Below are 19271 nucleotides of genomic sequence, written 5' to 3'. Positions count from 1 at the left end.
TTGCATTGAGCACATGTTTTACGTTATTTCTCGAAACGTTTGCAACTCTGATCTACGCTTACCATTTCTTTTGTCTTTATTTTCATTGTTGATTCCAATGATGATATCCAATTTAGGTCATTCGATTTACAAAAACATAACTTTCTCTTGGGATGGCAATACTGTTCATCCGGTGATGCTGTTAATACATGGGCAGATGTCGTCCTTTCTCTACTTGTTTCGTGCAAAGTTTCGTTTCTCTGTCTCTTTTAGTTTCTCCGTTATCACGGTTGGAAATTCTAAATTATATTATAATGTGGAAAAGTAAATTTCATGACTTTGTCGTCAAGTCGGCACGGGTTAACGTTCTCGTAGAGAGCTAATATTTCACCAATGCATGTTTACGGTCACATAGAATATATTTCGGGGGTGTGCGTTTTGCAACACGAAATTACCAAAAATAAGGGACACCCTTATTTCAGAACCGCTTTTACTCAAATACAGAGAAAATGTACACTATTATTTCTAGTGCATAATTAATAATTTTAATAATTTTGTAATTGTCCTGTTTGATTTAACCTATCAAAAGAGTTCAAACACATTATTCAAATAGCTACTGTACCAATCTTTTGTGCTTACATTAGCATTTTTATATTTTTCCAAAATATTTTTGCTTCATTCCACTCAGAAACTCTGTTTGGAAAAAGAAAGCAATAATTCAGTGGTAGATAGATCACTTCTAGAGCGTAATGTCCATGGAATTCCTTGGAATATTTCCGTGCTGTTCAATTTATTATTTCATTGATCATTAGTATTTCTTACATATATCAGAAACATACCTGATTTGAAATTTGTTTAGTTTCAAAATCATAGATCTAGGAAATCAAGAAACACTATTTTATCTTCTACTCAAAGGAAGTAAGAACTTTATTTCTTAAAGGAACATGAATGATTTTTTTTTACGTTGAAGAACATAAATTTGTATCTAGAATTTTATTTGATTCATCAATGTGCACAATTTTGATGCACGAAGATGCAATTAAAAAAAAAAATGTTCCCATCAACAAAGATAATTTAAATAAATGTAAAATATAATAAGTAGAGACCGGATGTTTAGACAGTAAAAACCTGGTAACTCGAAATAATGAAGATAAATACTCAATACAATTACAAAATAAATTCATGTCATAGATAATGTTCAAAGAATATAGAATCATACCTGTTTGTTAATATCTTCTTTTACTTTATATATAACAACGAAGCTTGACATGTATTCCATGTATATTTGGTACATACATTCTCTAAAGCACTTTATTACCGCACATCACAGTCCAAATTTTATACATTTATCAGTACACACAGCAGTCCAAAGTTTTACGACATTTTATCACTACAAACAACACTTATATTTCTTGGAAGATGAAGAATCCTTTCTTGAAATACTAAATTATATATTTTTCCCTAATAAAGTCTTATTTTGAAGAAAATGCATAGAATAGGCAACATTAGGCACCAAAACAATTATTTCGGCAAAAATGGGCGAAATAGGCAAAATAAAATTGGCTTAAATTGAAATTATAACCCCCGTATAAACTTCAAAATATAATTTTTGATCATATCTTTAATATTAAAGAATAAGCATTTTGCCTAACATCCGATCTCCACTAATAAGAAACTATTACGGAACAAATTCGTTTCCTTTTACAGAGCAAGAAACTACATCAATGAGTAAGCAGCGCAATTAGAACTATATTCCTTTTGGAAAGAAACTTTCCGAGTATTAATTTTTCATAATTTCCATTGATCTATATGTAAAAAATATACAAGGTAGACTCTTTATCCAGGTAGAACATTAAAGCTTTCTTCAGAACAAGAATAGCGGAATACAATACCAAATATAAATAAATAATAATAATAAAAAAAGTAAATCTTACCAGATTCCGATAATCTTCAATATCTGAATAACATGTCAAAAACTTGTTGCTACGCTTAACAGCTGCTGAAATTAATGAAGCTGCAATAGCTCTTTGTACAGCATTTGGCATATTTTTCACCTTAATAGCATACCAAACACTTGGCAATTCTTCAGGATTATTTTCGTCATATATCATCATCATATGTTTGCTTGTCAAAAGGGAGAATAGCCGAGACAGTATAATTACAAGGTATGTTCTCTCGGGCCTGCAACCTTTCTGTTTCATGTATTTGAACAAATTCAGAAGAAAATGCACATGGGCATAACAAAGATCGGCATTTCCATACCTAGTCGAAGATAAACAAAGTATTTTTAAAGATCACATAAACATATAAGGTATCTAAACACACCTAATTCTAGTACATAATAGCTGACGTCCCCATTAAACCCCAATCAAACAATCTAGTACATAATGTACAATGTAGAATATCTATTCATGGTAAGAAGAAAACACTGTTTTAATCTGTATCTATGCTAGCTTTACACAAATACCCCCTTCTCTTCTTTTTACAGTTTTACTTAGGAATATCCCTAATACGATAAATAAGAAACATACGTAACATAAATATGAAAAATACTTATCAAAAATACTGAACTCACCTAAGTACCCATATTCTTAACCTGTCCGTATACATGCATCCGTGGAAAACGAACAGATTTATTCATTTATTTTTTTAAATTTTGAGAATCAAATCGTGATTTTATGGACAGTTGTTTGGTTATACTAGAAAAAGGAATATAGAATACTTTTAGAGGAAAAAGAAATACCGTTCATGTGGATATCGAGTGTCGTAAGTGCAAGTTTGTTTCAAAATCGTGTTACATCATCTGTAGACGGACACTTAAAATGAGAAGAAATATAACAGGGACGGCTGTCTGTCTGTATTTTCCGATATCTACCTTAAGGAAATCTTTAGATTTATCCAAAAACTTGGTTTTTCATCCTCGCAAGGGCATAACAGGAAGCAACACATTGTTGTGATAATGAAGTACATTAACTCTTCATTTTTTTTTTGTTTGTTTGTTTGTTTAAATATATAAAGTAATTCAGAGTTGTGATGGATGTCAACGAAATATAGACTGCCACACATTATCGTATTTTTACGACGTGACCATAACATTTTGTAAGTTAATCTTGATAGCATTTGTCAATACATTATTGTGCGGGACTCGTGATTTTACAGCTGAAGTTTTGTAGGGTGCAAAAGTTTGGTTGGCTTTAAGTTTTAACGTCCATAAGTTGGCATAGATGAAAGAAATTTCAAACTAGAGGTGGTTCTTATCCTCCTCTTCACTTTGCAGCCAAGGAAACTGGTTTTCATAGAAATAGTATTTTGTTCCAGCTGGTACGAGGAGTGTTGGAATAGTCATGTCTAATTACCTCTGTGAATGAAAGCAACCTGGCCATGCAGGACAAGCATATTTAAGAAGGTGGACATTTCAAGGGAAAATGTCAAGTAACCGGGTCACCAGAGCCTCCACAAGTGCATAAGTTGAGCAAAACCCAGAAAAAACTAATTTAGAACAGAGACATGTGATTTTGAGCTCCTCCGTGGCTAAGCGGTTAGCGTACGCGCCTTTGGCGTGGGAGTCCCGGGTTCGATTCCCGGCGGGAGTTCATGTGGTTCGGATTCCACGTTAATCAGTAGGTCCACGTCTCATATAGCCTCGCTGCTGAACGGGACGTTAAACTCAAAAAATCAATCAATCAATCATAGACATGTGATTCGCATTTTTTCTTTCGTAAGGGCGTCAGTGTTAATGAAATTAATCAAAACTTGGTGGAAGTGTATGGTGATGATGCACTGTCGCATCGACAGGTAACACGATGGATAAGCTCATTTAAGTGTGGTAAAACAAACATCGAAGATGAGCCTAGGAATGGTCGACCAAAAACAGCAACTTCCTGAAATCGTGGAAATTGTACGAAAACTGATAATGTCCGATCGACGAAAAAAGATTAGAGAAATAGCGAAGGAAGTAAGGATTGATATTTTACACCAACATCTTCGGCTCACAAAGGTCTGTTCCAGATGGGTTCCTCAAAATTTGAACGTTTTTCAAAAGCAAACTCGGGTACAAATGTGTCAGGAAAATTTTGATTTTATGGAAGGAGATAACTACTTCTACCAGCATATAGTGACAGGGGGTGAAACATGGGCTCACTGGTATGATCCAGAATCTAAACAAGAGTCTATGCAGTGTAAAAATCAGGGGTTACCAACTCCAAAAAAAATCAGGGCAAAGAAATCGGCTGGCAAGGTTATGGTAACTGTTTTCTGGGACAGGGAAGGAATTGTTTTGCTTGAAGCTATACCAAAGGGACATACCATCATAGGGACCCCCTCCCCCCCAAAAAAAAATCTTGAAGATTTACGTCGAGCAGTTCAGAATAAACGACGCGGAGGTGCAAATTGTCGAATTTTGCTTCTTTATGACAATGCGTCTGGACACAATTCCCATCTTGCGCAGGCTGCTATCACAGAACAGGGAATGACTCAACTTTTCCACCCACCCTACAGTCCTGACCTAGCCCCATATGATTATTATTTGTTTCGTCATTTGAAAAAATACCTTCGGGGCCAGCGACTTTCAAGCGACAAGCAGGTAATGGATGCTGGGATTCAGTTCTTTGACTCCAAGGAGAATTCTTATGTTGAAGGCATAAGTCATTTGGAACAAAATGGAGACGATATGTAGAACTGGAAGGTGATTACACTGAAAAATAATAACTGTTTTTTTTTTTTTTCCTCAGCTCATTGGTTTTCTTGTTAGCCTGCCATAGACATGACTTTCCCAACACCCGTCGTAGAATAACCATTCTATTCCAATCTAGTTTTACAAACTTTTGGGACTACAGAAACTGGATCCAGTCGGTTACGGAAGTCCAAGACTTAATTAACATTCTGCTAGAAAATAGTTTAGAAGATTGAAAGTGTGTGTAATGAACACGAACATTTGCAGTTTATAAATTAAAAAAAAAAAGAAAGAAAAAAATGTGAATATGTTTTTCTTTGTCCTGTGTCGTCCTCTTCAAACGTACCAATTTTTTATATAGAAACATTTGATGTGTAAAGATCTAAGGTTGTACCAAAAAGAGGTCAAAAAAGGTATATTTTGTTTGACATGTTGTTGTGTATATAAAGTATGTCATGTTCCTATAAAGTTATCTACAAAATGGTTGGTGTAATTTGTTTAGCTTCTGCGGTGAAATTTCCACCATGAAAAATTTTAGGAGTTTCTTCAGCTTCTCTAGCTCCATCACTGATTATTACTAATGTAATTATCAGTAATCATTATTGTGTTATTTATTGCATCATTATTATTATTATTCTCATTATTTTAATAATTAGCTTATAATACAATTGTATTATTTGTAGCGAACTTATATCCTCTTAGCTCTTGTTTACTTTTGCATTAATATAGTTGAGCTTATATTAGGTAAGTTTTTTGCAGGTGAGATTATGATGCGACCCTTGTAATATAGGTCAATCTTGCCCCACTACATTATTTTAGTGGGGCATTTTTACGGAGTACTTCTGTAGAACTATCAGGCCATTCTTTAGGGCTCTTTTTGTAAGAGTTTATAAATCAACAAAATTCTAACCCTGTTAATAACATACATATTAATAGCTATAAATATACATATTTTTTGTGTTATCATGATTGAAGTTAACTTGATCTCTGAACATCATTGTTAAAATAGGAAGGAACCATGAGCCGAATTAGAACATTTCAAATTGAATACTGTTAATTTCTTTGGGAAAGTAATCAGAAATAGATCTGTAGTGATATGTCAAAGAAAGAAATCTGTCTTAAATATATTGTAATCAATATATTTAAGAAAGGCTATCAACCTCGTGCTTATATATTAAAGAAATCTGACAGAACAGTTCTCACTGATACGGATAGCATCTTAAATAGATGGAAAGATTTCTTTGACGATTTGCTGAACACGCAGCCAAAAACTAATGTGCGTGGAGAAAAGGAGATACACACCGCAGAACCGTATATTCCAGAATCCAATCGAATAGAAGTGGAAGCCGGTATAAAGAAATTAAAGAAACACAAATCTCCGGGTGTAGATGAAATTCCGGCTGAGTTAATTTTAGCTGGAGGCGAAAAATTGTGGAACAAGATACACAAACTCATTCTCCTTATCTGGAACAAGGAAGAATTGCCACATGAGTGGAAAGAGTCAATCATTGTTCCAATTCACAAGAAAGGCGACAAAACTGACTGTAATAATTATCGAGGCATTTCTCTTCTGTCAACATCCTATAAAATCCTTTCAAATATTCTGTTAGCAAGATTGACCCCATACGCAGATGAAATTATTGGAGATTATCAGTGCGGATTTAGACGAAATCGATCAACTATCGACCAAATATTTACCATTCGCCAAATACTCGAAAACAAGTGGGAATACAATACCCCGGTACATCAACTATTTATTGATTTTAGAAAGGCTTACGACTCGGTTAGGAGAGAAACATTATATAACGTTCTTACAGAGTTTGGAATACCGAGAAAGCTAATTAGATTAATTAAGATATGTTTAAGTGAATCCCAAAGTAAAGTCCGGGTAGGAAAATTTTTGTCCACGAGCTTCCACGTCGAAAATGGCCTGAAACAAGGATATGCGTTGTCGCCATTATCATTTAACTTTGTGCTGGAATACGTCATAAGGAAAATCAAAGATAGCAACCAGGGCCTAGAGTTGAACGGCATTCACCAGGTTATGGCATATGCTGATGATGTAAATTTAATAGGGGATGATAGGAGAACAGTAGAAATAAATGCAGAGATATTATTAAACGCTTGCAAGGACATGGGTTTAGAAGTAAATGCAGAGAAAACTAAATACATGGAAGTGCGTCGGGACCGTAATACGGCAAATTATGGATGCGTTAAAATATTAAATAATACTTTTGATAAAGTGGATACTTTCAAATATTTAGGATCAATATTAACAGACGAAAATCATATTCACGAAGAAATTAAATGTCGACTAAAAGCAGGGAATTCGTGTTACTATTCGGTTCAAAATCTCTTGTCGTCGCGAATTCTGTCGAGGAATTTGAAGCTTAAAATATACAAAACGATAATTATGCCTGTTGTTCTGTATGGCTGTGAAACATGATCACTTACTCTGAGGGAAGAACATAGACTGAAAGTATTTGAGAACAGGATCCTGAGAAGAATATTCGGACCCAAGAGGAACGAGAATGGGGAATGGCGGAAGCTTCATAACGAGGAACTACATAGTTTATACGGTTTACCCAACATTGTTAGGGTCGTCAAGTCTAGGAGGCTTAGGTGGGCAGGTCATGTAGCTAGAATGGAAGAAAGTAGAAACGCTTTCAAAGTCTTGACTGGTAGACCCATAGGAAAACGACCATTAGGAAGACCTAGGCGCAGATGGGAGGATAATATTAAGATGGATCTCGCAGAGATAGGAATACAAAGTAGAAACTGGATCCAATTAGCTAAGGATAGAAGTCAGTGGAGAGCTTTTGTGAACGCGGCACTGAACCTCCGGGTTCCATAGGCCATAGAGTTAGTTAGTTTAGTTAGTTAGTGATATGTCAAAAAAGAAAGAAAGAAACGGGAAAATATCTTAGGTAGGATTACAGTATACTAAATTACGAAACATATGCTTCGCCTGAGTGCGGTACGGAACATATTCTTGGAAGCATACAGTCTTAGTTGATTTTTTAAAATATCCCCCTTGCCCTATATTCTGCTGTATATTTCTCAGAATTCTACTAATTATATATATATATATATATATATATATATATATATATATATATCCTTTTAATCCTCTGAAAGGGGAAGCATGGAGCTCTCATTGGTTAATTACCTAGGTATATTTGAAAGAAAAAAAAAAGAAAGAAACAAAGAAAGGACATCGCATCTATAAAATGCTCGATTTATTGCCTTTTTAAAGAGACCAATGGACGCACAATTGAGCTATAATTGAAGTTTTTCTACTGTGGATTTTAATATTCTCCCAAACTATTCTAAGACGACTGTTATTGTTATTTACAAATAATTACTAGTGAAGTCCATTGTATATTATGTGCTGAACCACCACAACGGAATTTAAAATAATGCACCATATCAGTATTTCAGTACTGTTGGATGAATCTGGTGTTAAAGTGAACAGCTGTTATTTCAAAGAGCTTTTGGAATTCTTTTTCTTATAGATATATATTTCATATTCTTCTTCTTCATTCGTACAAGATGATATATATATTGACGTGTAAATCTATCATTTTGTCGACTATATATATTTACGCATCGTAACGTTAGCTCAAGAAGTTTATATAATACTACAAGATGGGATATGACTAGATGGAAGTCACCCGCTAAAACAGGGTTATTTGTAACAATCAACGTTTATAAGGTAAGTCTGATCATAACAGAATTTACTGATATTCAATATGTATTCCCCATTCCTCCTCTGCTTTGCCGTCACAAGGGATAAAGAAATGCACTGATCTGGTCAGGAAAGGAACTGTTTGTAATAAATTCTGAATTCCTGCATCCTGCGGGTTGGTGGGTACGAGGCCTCTCTCCATCTTAAAATCTTAACTTTCAATCCCATTTCGCTTGTGTTTGATGTCGTTGAAAGTACATTACTGCCAACAACGATTTTGTTATATAAACAATTTTGGATGTTTCTTATGTATTTTCAAAAATGAAGTCAGAAATTTTCCATCACCTACTAATTTATTTTCTTTTTTAATTTTGAAAATATTCTTTTCCCTGCTTATTACCATTTGTGGTACGTAACATACTGATTAGAAGTAGTATGTTACACTTATATTTCATTTCATTGTGTCAACAATTGACTTATAACGTTTGGTGATTGTTGCCTTGAATTCACGAGTCACAACAATGATCAGAGCTCGCGTTTCCTAGCGATTGACGTGTAAATCTATCATTTTGTCGACTATTTGACTCATAAAATTTGAAACTGCAAGTCAAATTTGACTCGCAAAATTTCCACCCGATAGTTTCATTTGTTGCGAGTTATCACTGTAAGGACGTGATCAGAAAAATAAAAACACTGCTGAACAAGACTGCACTTAGTCTACGTGTAAGAGTGTACGTCTGATGAGGATCTTGGCTAGAAGATCGAAACGTCACGTGTAAATGTGTTTTTATTAAATAAGTACAGTCTTGTTCAGCAGTGTTTTTATTTTTCTGATTTTATTTGCAAGACGTATGACTATGATTGTGTTGTCAATAAGGACGTGATGAGTTGCGGGATAAATTTGGCGTACTGATGAATACGTATCAATAAACAAGATGTAGAGAAACAATATTGAATCAATCTGGTATACACCGGTGAGTTATGGAAGCAACAAATGTTTTTTTTTTTTTTTTTTTTTTTTTTTTTTTTCATTTTGCAAGAAGGATGAGTATACCACGATTTTCTATAAACAGTAACCTGTGGTAGCAGACTGAAGTCTGGCGTGGTTTAGTATTTTTGCATTCTCGGAGTATGTGCTTTTTACTTTTTAAGTTTCCCATAAAACGTCGAAACGAAAATCAGAGTAGTTCTGGACCAAGCAAAAAAACCATGTATTTTTTTTTAATGAAATTTGGAAATCTGGATTTGTGTGGTTGGAGTTTGACGGTAATGCAATGAAATGCCACGATTGCATTGCTGCAGGAATTAGGTCGGCAGAGGCATTTGTACAAGGTTCAAAGAATTTTCAGCGTGATTCATTGCTTAGCCATGTGAGTTCAGGAATACATAAATAAAGTCATGTAGTATTAAACCAAAGACGGGCGTGGGAAGCAGTAGTTAAAAAGAGTTTGGAACGCAAAGAGGAGAAGGCGAAAGATGTAACAGAAGATGTAAAGAAAATTTAACCTAGAAACGGTATGATATTTATGTAGTAGGTAAGTACTGTGCATTTAAAAAATGTGTTAATGTATTTTTTTAATTAATCGGAATTCCATTGATAAGTTCACTTTTGTAATTGACTCGCAAAAATTTGAGTCTAGGCAAGCTCTGAAAGACATTCCCCTACAAAACTGTGATTCAAGTTTGAAGAAGAATAGAAGCTTTCTTGAAAGAAGCTAATTCTGTACTCTCTTCCGTTGTCAAACTATGATAGAAGTGTGTAATACCGTCCACAGAAGTGCATTATAAGGAGTAGTTTAAAAGTATATAGTTATAAGAAAAATGTCTCGAAAGTGTGTTAATGATAGAAATAACTTCTGTTACGTGTGCAGTGAGCTGACTTTCAAAGCGCAGAGGCGAAAATGTACTCCTCTACAAAGAAAAGCTTAGCAACAAAATTGACCAGAACAAGACATGGGCTCCGGAAATCTGTTGTGCCATATGAGTAACACTATTGACTGGCTGGTTGAAAGGATCCCCTCATATGCCTTTTGCAGCCTCTATGATATGGCGCGAACCTAAGGATCACTTGACAGAGTGCTACTTCTGCTTGACAAATATATCTGGAATAAGTTCGAAGTTCAAACACACTTTTAAATATCTATCTTTAGATTCAGCAATTCGACCGGTGCTTCAGGGACCAGGACTTTCCATACCAACTTCACCAGATGATATAGCGACTGAAAAATTTCCTGATGTTCACGATGAATTACAGAATAATTCAGATTTTGCGAAAGATGATGCTATAAATGAACCTCATTTTACAACACTGGAGGATTTAAATGATTTGGTTCGGGATTTTAGTTTAAGTAAAAGCAAGGCAGAATTACTCGCCTCAAGATTGAAAGGATGGAAGCTACTGCACGATGACACCAAAGTAAGTTTTTCCCGCCAACGCCAAAAGGAATTTGAGCATTTGTTTTCTAAAGAGAAGGACCTAGTTTTGTGCAATGATGTTGAGAATTTGTTCCAGTTCCTGGGTATTGAGCATAAATCTGAGGATTGGCATTTGTTCATAGACTCCTCGAAAACAAATTTGAAACGAGTGTTACTTCATAATGGAAACATATATTCATCCATTACTTTAGCCCATGCAGTTGGTTTGAAGGAAAATTATGAGAATATGAAGCTTTTACTATCCGATATTAAGTATGACAATTTTTCTTGGCAAATATGTGGGGATTTGAAAGTTATAGTCATCTTACTTGGATTACAGCTTGGCTATAAATTTTGCTGCTTCTTGTGGCAGTGGAATAGCAAAGATAAATGTAATCATTATATTCAAAACAACTGGCCAAAGAGAAAGTCACTTAATCTAGGACAAGAAAATGTTCTTCACCAACTACTTGTACGTTCTGAAAGAAAGAAAGAAAGAAAAAAAAAAAACTTATTGCCTGCACTACATATCAAACCAGGTCTTATTAAGAAATCTGTGAAAGCATTTGATCGTGATGGCAGTGCATTACTCTTCTTGAAAAATAAGTTCCCAAGGATCAGTGAACAGAAGGAATATTTGTTGGCCCTCAAATAACGGAACTGACGAAAGATACACAATTTGAAAACCACTTAAATATCCAAGAAGCAGCTGCATAGCAACTTTTCAAAAAAAGTTGTCACAAACTTCCTAGGAAATTTCGGGTCTGAGAACTACAGGGAACTTGTCAGTGAGATGACTGAAAACTACAAGATAATGGGATGAAATATGTCTTTAAAAATACACTTTCTGCTCCCATCTCGATTTCTTCCTGAAAACCTATGGGCTGTGAGCGACGAACACGGGGAGCATTTCCACCAGGACATCGTGGAAATGGAAAGGTATTACCAGGGTAAATGATGTTAAAATATGTTGGCAGTCTACCGTTGGACACTGAAGAGAGATGTTCCTCAAGCGAAGTACAGCCGAAAATCCAATTTACATACATTTTAGGTGAGTAAATGTAATTTACAGCTAAGACACGGAATATGTCTTAGACACGTGTATAGAGTATAGACACGGAAAATGTTTTTCATGAGATTACTTAAAAACGCTGGGTGATGGAAAAGTTTTGAAAAATATTTGAAATCGGCATAAAAAACTAAGTGAGAAACACGTATTGTTTCCCTTTGGCCAGTATTATCGTCAATCCTCACCTACCAAACAGCTTTAATTTTCATCTGTGCATTATACATGTTCGTTTTCGTCGTTGTTAAACGATCGCACCGGCCACAGTTTTACTCCAGTCTTTCAAAATGATTTCCTATATATAGTACAAATACTGCATCTAATGTAATAAAGTATCTTTTATTCCTCTTTTCCAGAAGAGAGGAAGAATAGAGAACACCTTCGTTATTGCAACTTTCTCAAGATGCAGGTTCTGTAATGGTATGAAGGTGTTTCTCGTACCACGACATGGGTCCATATGAACATAAACCAGAATGTTTATTTGGATATTCTCAGCGGGCAAGTGTTGTCATTTCTCCAACATCTTCATGAAAATAGTTCATCTTTATCTTAACAACAAAATTTCTGATTTTACGTCCTATGTATATGCCCTGCAGATTAACGAAGATTGATGATTAAAAAAATGAAATGAAATCTTTTAAGTTTTACGTCCCACGGTTATGCCGGCTAGGCTAAAGGAGACGGTGAGGATGAGAGATGAATGAAATAGTGGAATGAAGGAAGTGGGAGGAAACGGGAGAACCCCGAGAAAACCCATGCACACGGTGTTTGTCCACAACAAAGCTCACTTGGCGCGCGCTGAGATCGAATCAAGGATCCCATGCACCACAGGTGAACGCTCTACCACTGAGCCACCGCAGCCCTTAAGACTGATGATTAATGAAAGTGAAGTTTTATGAAAGAACTGGAATGTGGGTGGAAATGGGAGAACTCCAAGAAAACCCACGGACATGATGATGTCTATCACAAACTCACATGGCCTGGGATCGGACCAGGGACTCCTCACACCAAAGGTGAGCACCCTACCACTGAGTGACCTACCGTCCCCATCCAACATCTATATAATGAAATGTAGTGGACATTCTCATCTCCCAAGACGATAACTATTGTTTCATTCACTAAGCAACACGTTACCCGAACTTATCGCCCCCCTCCCCCTGAACTTCTGTTTCCGGAGGTGGATGAAGGGGAAGATGTGTTAGCGCAACATGAGCTGAAATTATAGCTCACATCAACAATGCCTGTAACCTGATCGAAAATCACCGTCACACGCTATTGCAAGCACCACGCAGTACCCTGCAACGTGTTCATAAGTGCATTGAAGTTGGTTGCGGCATCTTGGAAAGCTTGCTTATGCGATATTCCAAGTTATGGTTCTCTCCATTGCAGCTTATCAGAAACGAAGCGGTGAGTACCTGCACCCATGTGTTCTATGTTCTTCCCTATCTCGGTGACAATTCAAAATCGGACTGTGTTCACAGAAGCTTTATTGGTTAGAATCATCCATATCATTATGTTCCAGAGTATTACATATTTCTCCTTAAACACTACCTATGTAGTTGGATAAGAAAATCCCGAAGCGGGAATGAAAAATAAATTACCAGAAAATGGTAAAAACGTAACATTTGCCTGGACGCTTCACAGCTTTTTTATTATTATGCTTCACTGTAATACGCATTAAACTTATGTTGTTTAATTAAATTTAGCACTCACACACAACATAGAGTTTTCCTTCGTTAAACGTGGATATATCATTAGAAGGAGTCTGTATATTAATCGAAAAATTCCCATAACTTCTGAAAAACGCATTGGTACTACCTATCATATAGTGTTTTGGACTTAGAAGAATAAGTTAATTGAGTTTGTGTTGTACTATAAACAAAATTTCAAAATTATTTTCAAGCTTTGGATAAAACTTTTACCGTAACTTTATCAGAGGATTAAAAGGAGTTGCATATCCTTGTTCGTACTTTTTAAAAAAGGGACAAGAAAGTCTTTAATGGAGTCTACTACTTGTTCTTACCTTGAAAGGATACACCAAATATCCATTGCTAGCAGAGCTTTCCAAACATTTGTTTGCACAATATTTTCTACGAGCAATTTTTCAATTATCGGGAATTCATTTTGAGTTGCTGAAGCCACAAAACCACACATGTATGTGACGATAGTTTCGTAAAGACTAATCATCCTCTGCGGTTGACCTCCGTACATGATTCCTGGCATCTTAAGATCGGAGGAAAGCTCAGCGTGACCTGTAAAAATTTTTAAATGAAGTATTAAACACATTGTGAAAATCATTAAGGACAAAAGTTAATTAAATTAAAGGTTATACTGTATTTACATGTGGGAGGCAAACAATTGTATATTTTTTTTTCATTATCATGTCAAAAACAATAACTGTCTTGAATGTATAATGAACTTGTTTTCGCTTTCTTATGATAAGAGTAACAAATTGTAATACCGCGTAGGGTAGTCGCTAGCGTTCTCGCCTTTGATGCGAACAGTCCCGGTGTCGATTCCTGGTCGAAAAAGTGTAAAACCTTTTTCAGACCAGCCATCCATAGTGCGTTTTTCCCCATTCAACAGCCGAGATGGTACCTAACATAATGGTCCCACGTCGCTTCCTTCCGTCCCCAGTCCTTTCTTCCTCCTCGATTCCCCGGGCAGTATGATCGCCAAGGGACGTCATTTCTCGTACCTGAAGAGTTAACATAGATGCCAAAAGTCCAGAAATCTAATGCCTATTCTAATCCTAAGAGTAGCAAATTTTATTTGAATTAAATCGAACAATTACATAAGCAAATTTTTATGTCAGCCCGAATTCTCCATTAGCTGGCTGTCTAAGACAAGGACCTACAATTCTTTCTACATATGATCCAAACTATGGGTGTCTTCGACGTACACGCGTCTGTCGGCACGGCCATATGTGCAGAAAATAAGTATGCTAATTATTTGGGTACATAACTCTTGAGTTCGTGAATAGACATTGTAATGAAAACGTCTCACGATTATGTTCTTCTGGCTAAAAGAGACGGATGACTAATGGATGTCAATTATTATGAAATAATTGATAGAATGAGAATGACGGAGTAAACGGGAGAACCCCGACAACACCAACGGACACGATGTTGTCCACCGCATACTCACATGGCCTGCATAGAACCAGAGACTCTTCGCACCAGAGGTGAGAGTTTTTCTGTATTAAGTTTCGGGTGCTTTTAAAAGCTTAAACAAATGTTCAAAGAACAGTCTTTTTGTTTCATTTTTGTCTCGAAGTAAAATTCTTGAATCTATTACTGTATATTGTGTTGTGTTTCTTTTAAATGTTTCGAAAGATCTGAAATCGAGTGTTCTGTTTTAGCGGTTTGGGTACAAAACCTCGCGGCGACAATCTCGCCGCCCACAACCTCGCAGGACAAAATTTCGCCAGGCCAATACATTACTCCCCAAAACATCGCGTCGCAAAATTTTGCCTGGCCTAAACTACTGAGACGTAATCTCGCCTGAGAAGAAATGTCGTCAGTATAAAACCTCGTCATGAAGATTTCTCGATGTAGAATGTTCTATATATTTCTATATGTATATATTTAGTAATAACACGTAATTGCATTAAAATAATGACAAGAAAAAAATTCTAACGCGTGCTTTGGAAATTATATACATAAAAATAAAAAATAACTAAGTTTGTGGCATCATATCTCTTAAGCCATTCGACCTATCTCGATCAAATTTCCAACATAGATGAGGTTTTAAATAATCAGGATGAAGGGAACAGGAATACCCCTGAGAAAACCCACGCACACGACGTTTTGTCTCTTCTTCTTCTTATTATTATTATTATTTGTAATATGAAATTGCATATTAAGAAACACATTGGGCAAATTTTAAGAAAGGTTTCATCCCGCAAAATTTTGGGCGGCGAGGTGTTGGGTAGCGAGGTTTTGCCCACTCGAAGTTTCGTGCGGCGATGTTTCGGCGGCGAGATTTTGTCCGTATCCCGTTTTAGCATCTCTTAACATGTTTGAAACGTACCTTTTTCGTTATGTCTCTATAACTCCCAGTCAGTTGAATTTTATCCCCCTAGACCCTAGGGTCCATGACATTTGGGCGAAGGTGCAAAACCTTTTACCAAAATAGGTTTATCAATCTACATAAGTTATAATGTATTTCATAACTAGAGTCAGGGTGTTTAGGCACTAAAGTATGAAAATGGGCACTGGAAATTTTGAGAAACTTCCACAAATAATGTTTCAAAAACCAAGAATAACATCTTGAACACAGCAAAGTTTCTGCACATTATACACAATTTGCCTCTACAAGTTGAAAATAAATGAGAAAGAACTGCAGCAGAGTCTCGACTATTCGGTCTCCGCAATATGCGGCTTTGTTTTAAAAGAATATTTCTTTTTAATAAAATAAGACATACATAATAAAGACATGTAATTTGTATATATATATATAAAAAAAAACAACTTAGGCTACGTTTTTCGTTAATGTTTAGTTATTTTAGATGTGACTATATATTCATACTGCATTGTGTACTTGATTTTTGGATTTGACATTACAAAATGTATCTTACAATGTGTACAATACTGTACATATTTTCATTTTTGCACTTTCCTTTTGTACAATAAATTATTAAAGCGCATGGTACAAAACATAAGATATGTTTAAGTATTGGCCTGTGCTAAAAGTCAGAAAAAAATGAATAAAGTTGGTTTTGTGAACGTAAAACCACGTTCCTATTTGTGATTTTTACTTCCTTCCCCGTAAAAGAAGGTAAAATTTTTGGACTTTACTGCTTCCTTTCCTTCCCATCTAACCTCCTGAACTCCTACTAGGTCCATCTGCAACGATATCATGTATTTACTTCTTTTATTTAATATTCAGGATAAAAATTCTAATTTATCTAGCACAAGATACAGATTAGAAGACGAAGAAGAAATGTCATGAATAATCTTGATTTTGTAAAGGTTTTATTTTTCGGTCCCTAGATAAAAAAAAAAAAAAAAAAAAAAATGTTTGCTCGTCATTAGAGCAGTAATCCGGTTACCAGGGCAACAGTTCCGTTGCCATGTACTTGTTTATAATTATCAAAATAAAATGCAAGAAGACGCCATATAACTTAGAAGTGTATGGAATCGCTGTGAAGTGTTTAATAATTATTTTGAAATATAGTGCACTTAAGTAATTGAAAATAGTGTGTAATCTTTGAATATTCATCGTAGTGAGTAGCAACAGTATTTTATGTGGATTATATATACTACTACGATATTTTAAATAATTAAACCACACTGTGGTGTCGTTATATTTTAAATGGTGATTCCGCTAAGAATACTTGTGATAGCTCTGAAGAATAGTAAGATCTATCTAATACGGATTACATACTATTGACAAATCAGCGAAAAATTTACAGGGCAAAAAGGATGGATTCTATTCAAGAAATTAGAGAAGAACGCTCTACTGAAATTCCTAACTTGAACTTTCAAAATTTTATGCAGCAAATGAAAAATGATTTGATTGTAAAATGGATCAGATGGGAAATAAATTAGAACATCAGACGGGAAAAAAGTTGGAACAATTCGAGTACTCTCACAGTATCAAGCTAGAAGAATTGTCTAATAAGTTAGAATGATTAGAACAATCTCAGACTACAAAGATAGAGCAACTGGAGCAATTTCACAGTAATAAGCTAGAACAACTGTCTCTTGAGTTTGAAAAATAAATTTGATGGAATTGATGCACGAATCGACAATAATTCGGCCCAAATCTGATTTACAAAAGGAAGTTTTGGACCTTAGGATAAATTATAGGATTAGGATAAAAGACCAGCAAGATGACCAACACGAATCTACCAGTTAAAGAAGCAGTTCCGGATTAACAACCAGTTGCAATCACTTCTGAGTTTCCACATGCAGCACACAGGCAGAAGTATGTCAACGGAAGCACGGAGGGATGTACCAGTGAAAATACCAGTACGGATCCCAAGATTAAGACAAATAAGGAAAGACCACATGTAAAACCTAGGAAATTAAGATCTTTAAAACTTAGTAATACTGAATTTTTAAATGTACCGGTGAAATTCAGTGATATCAAATCATTAACAAAATTTAGTGGCCGCATAGATGATATTCCGGCTAGTACTTTTATAGAAAAAAAAAAAAAATGAAGAAGAATGTGATTTGATAGGCATTGATAAATCTAATTTTCTTAAGATTTTATCTCGTGTGTTACCACCATGTTCAATTTGGTTTAAAGCAATTAAGAATGGCTTACATATTTATGAAGATTTTAAAGATATTTTGCTTGGTAATTTTGAAAATGACTTTATTTTGGCTAACAGAAATAAGAATAGAGATTTGGCTAACAGAAACAAATTAGAAATAAGAAACACGACCCACGAGTAGACAAAAATATCATGGACTTTGTGATTATTACCCATAATGATTTAAAATTATTTAATTCTTATCAACTAGAATCGAGAATTATTACGTCAATTAGAATTTTGTTACCGTACAAATTGCAACAGGTTTTAATGTATTCGCAGCATATGAATTTTAATAATTTGTTGTTAATTGTACTGAATTTCGAAAATCAGATGGCTATACAGTATAGTGGAAATAAGAATGTACACAGTAATGTCAGTCAACTACCTATACGCAACATTAATATAAGACAAGGTGGTAGAAATGAAAAAAAAAAAAAAAAAATTCTAGATTTACCGGTAATGTAAGCGAACCTAATGCAAATGGCAATACAATTTTTAGAAACAATATATAAAATCAGCCAAATCTATTTAACAGATTTCGTAACAATACGAATCGGAGAGATTGCAGGATTTTTTATAATAGGAGACAACAAAGAAATTAAGTAAATTCTCCTCGCAACTCAATGCAAGAATGTGCGATTTAATGCAACTTAACTGAAGTGACATGAAATAATACTTTAACCTAACGTTTGCTGGCGGGGGACAGATAAAAATTACGTCAGCAACTGAAACTTAATGTCGTGAACTTACAAATGTAGAAACTAGTGACGATACTTTAAACTCTGTTGATCAGCAGCTAACTCAATTGGCCCATGAAAAGCACATGGTTACAAATTATTCAAACTTTGGTTACTAAAAAACTATTACCACAATCCATATAGATAATGTTGATTCTTCTAATTAATTTAGTACAAATATTTTCTCATTGTATAATTTTAATGTGATATTAATTATTGTTTGTTTCTTTTCCTTTAATTTTTGTTCTGGTTTATATTGATTCTTACTTTGTTTCATGACATACGAATTACGTTTTTCAATTTTATGATAGCTGCGCCCGAACGGAAGGGCACTGTTATAGTTCAACTTATATTGGCTTTAACAACAATAAATATAATCCACTATTAAGAAAAAAAAATTTTTGAGACCTAATTAAATAACTGAATTGTCAAATTTTGAATTTGCC

At 35.0% G+C, this 19271-nt stretch overlaps 1 protein-coding gene across 6 annotated transcripts in view; it reads right to left on the bottom strand.

Annotated features, from left to right (window-relative positions):
* Positions 1-19271, bottom strand: part of LOC145690237 (FIGNL1-interacting regulator of recombination and mitosis-like) — an 83311-nt gene that overhangs the window by 8553 nt on the left and 55487 nt on the right. For all 6 annotated transcript variants that reach the window (XM_081764930.1, XM_081764927.1, XM_081764932.1 and 3 more), the window contains exons 11-12: positions 13844-14072; positions 1914-2241 (exon numbers count right to left, since the gene is read on the bottom strand). In XM_081764930.1, the coding sequence (XP_081621056.1) occupies positions 1914-2241; positions 13844-14072 (557 nt within the window). The remainder of the gene's footprint in view (positions 1-1913; positions 2242-13843; positions 14073-19271) is intronic.

Source organism: Thermobia domestica, chromosome 7 (genome assembly GCF_964235325.1).
Source record: "Thermobia domestica chromosome 7, izTheDome1.hap1.1, whole genome shotgun sequence".
NCBI lineage: Eukaryota > Metazoa > Arthropoda > Insecta > Zygentoma > Lepismatidae > Thermobia > Thermobia domestica.
This window is presented reverse-complemented; position numbering and strand designations above follow the sequence as displayed.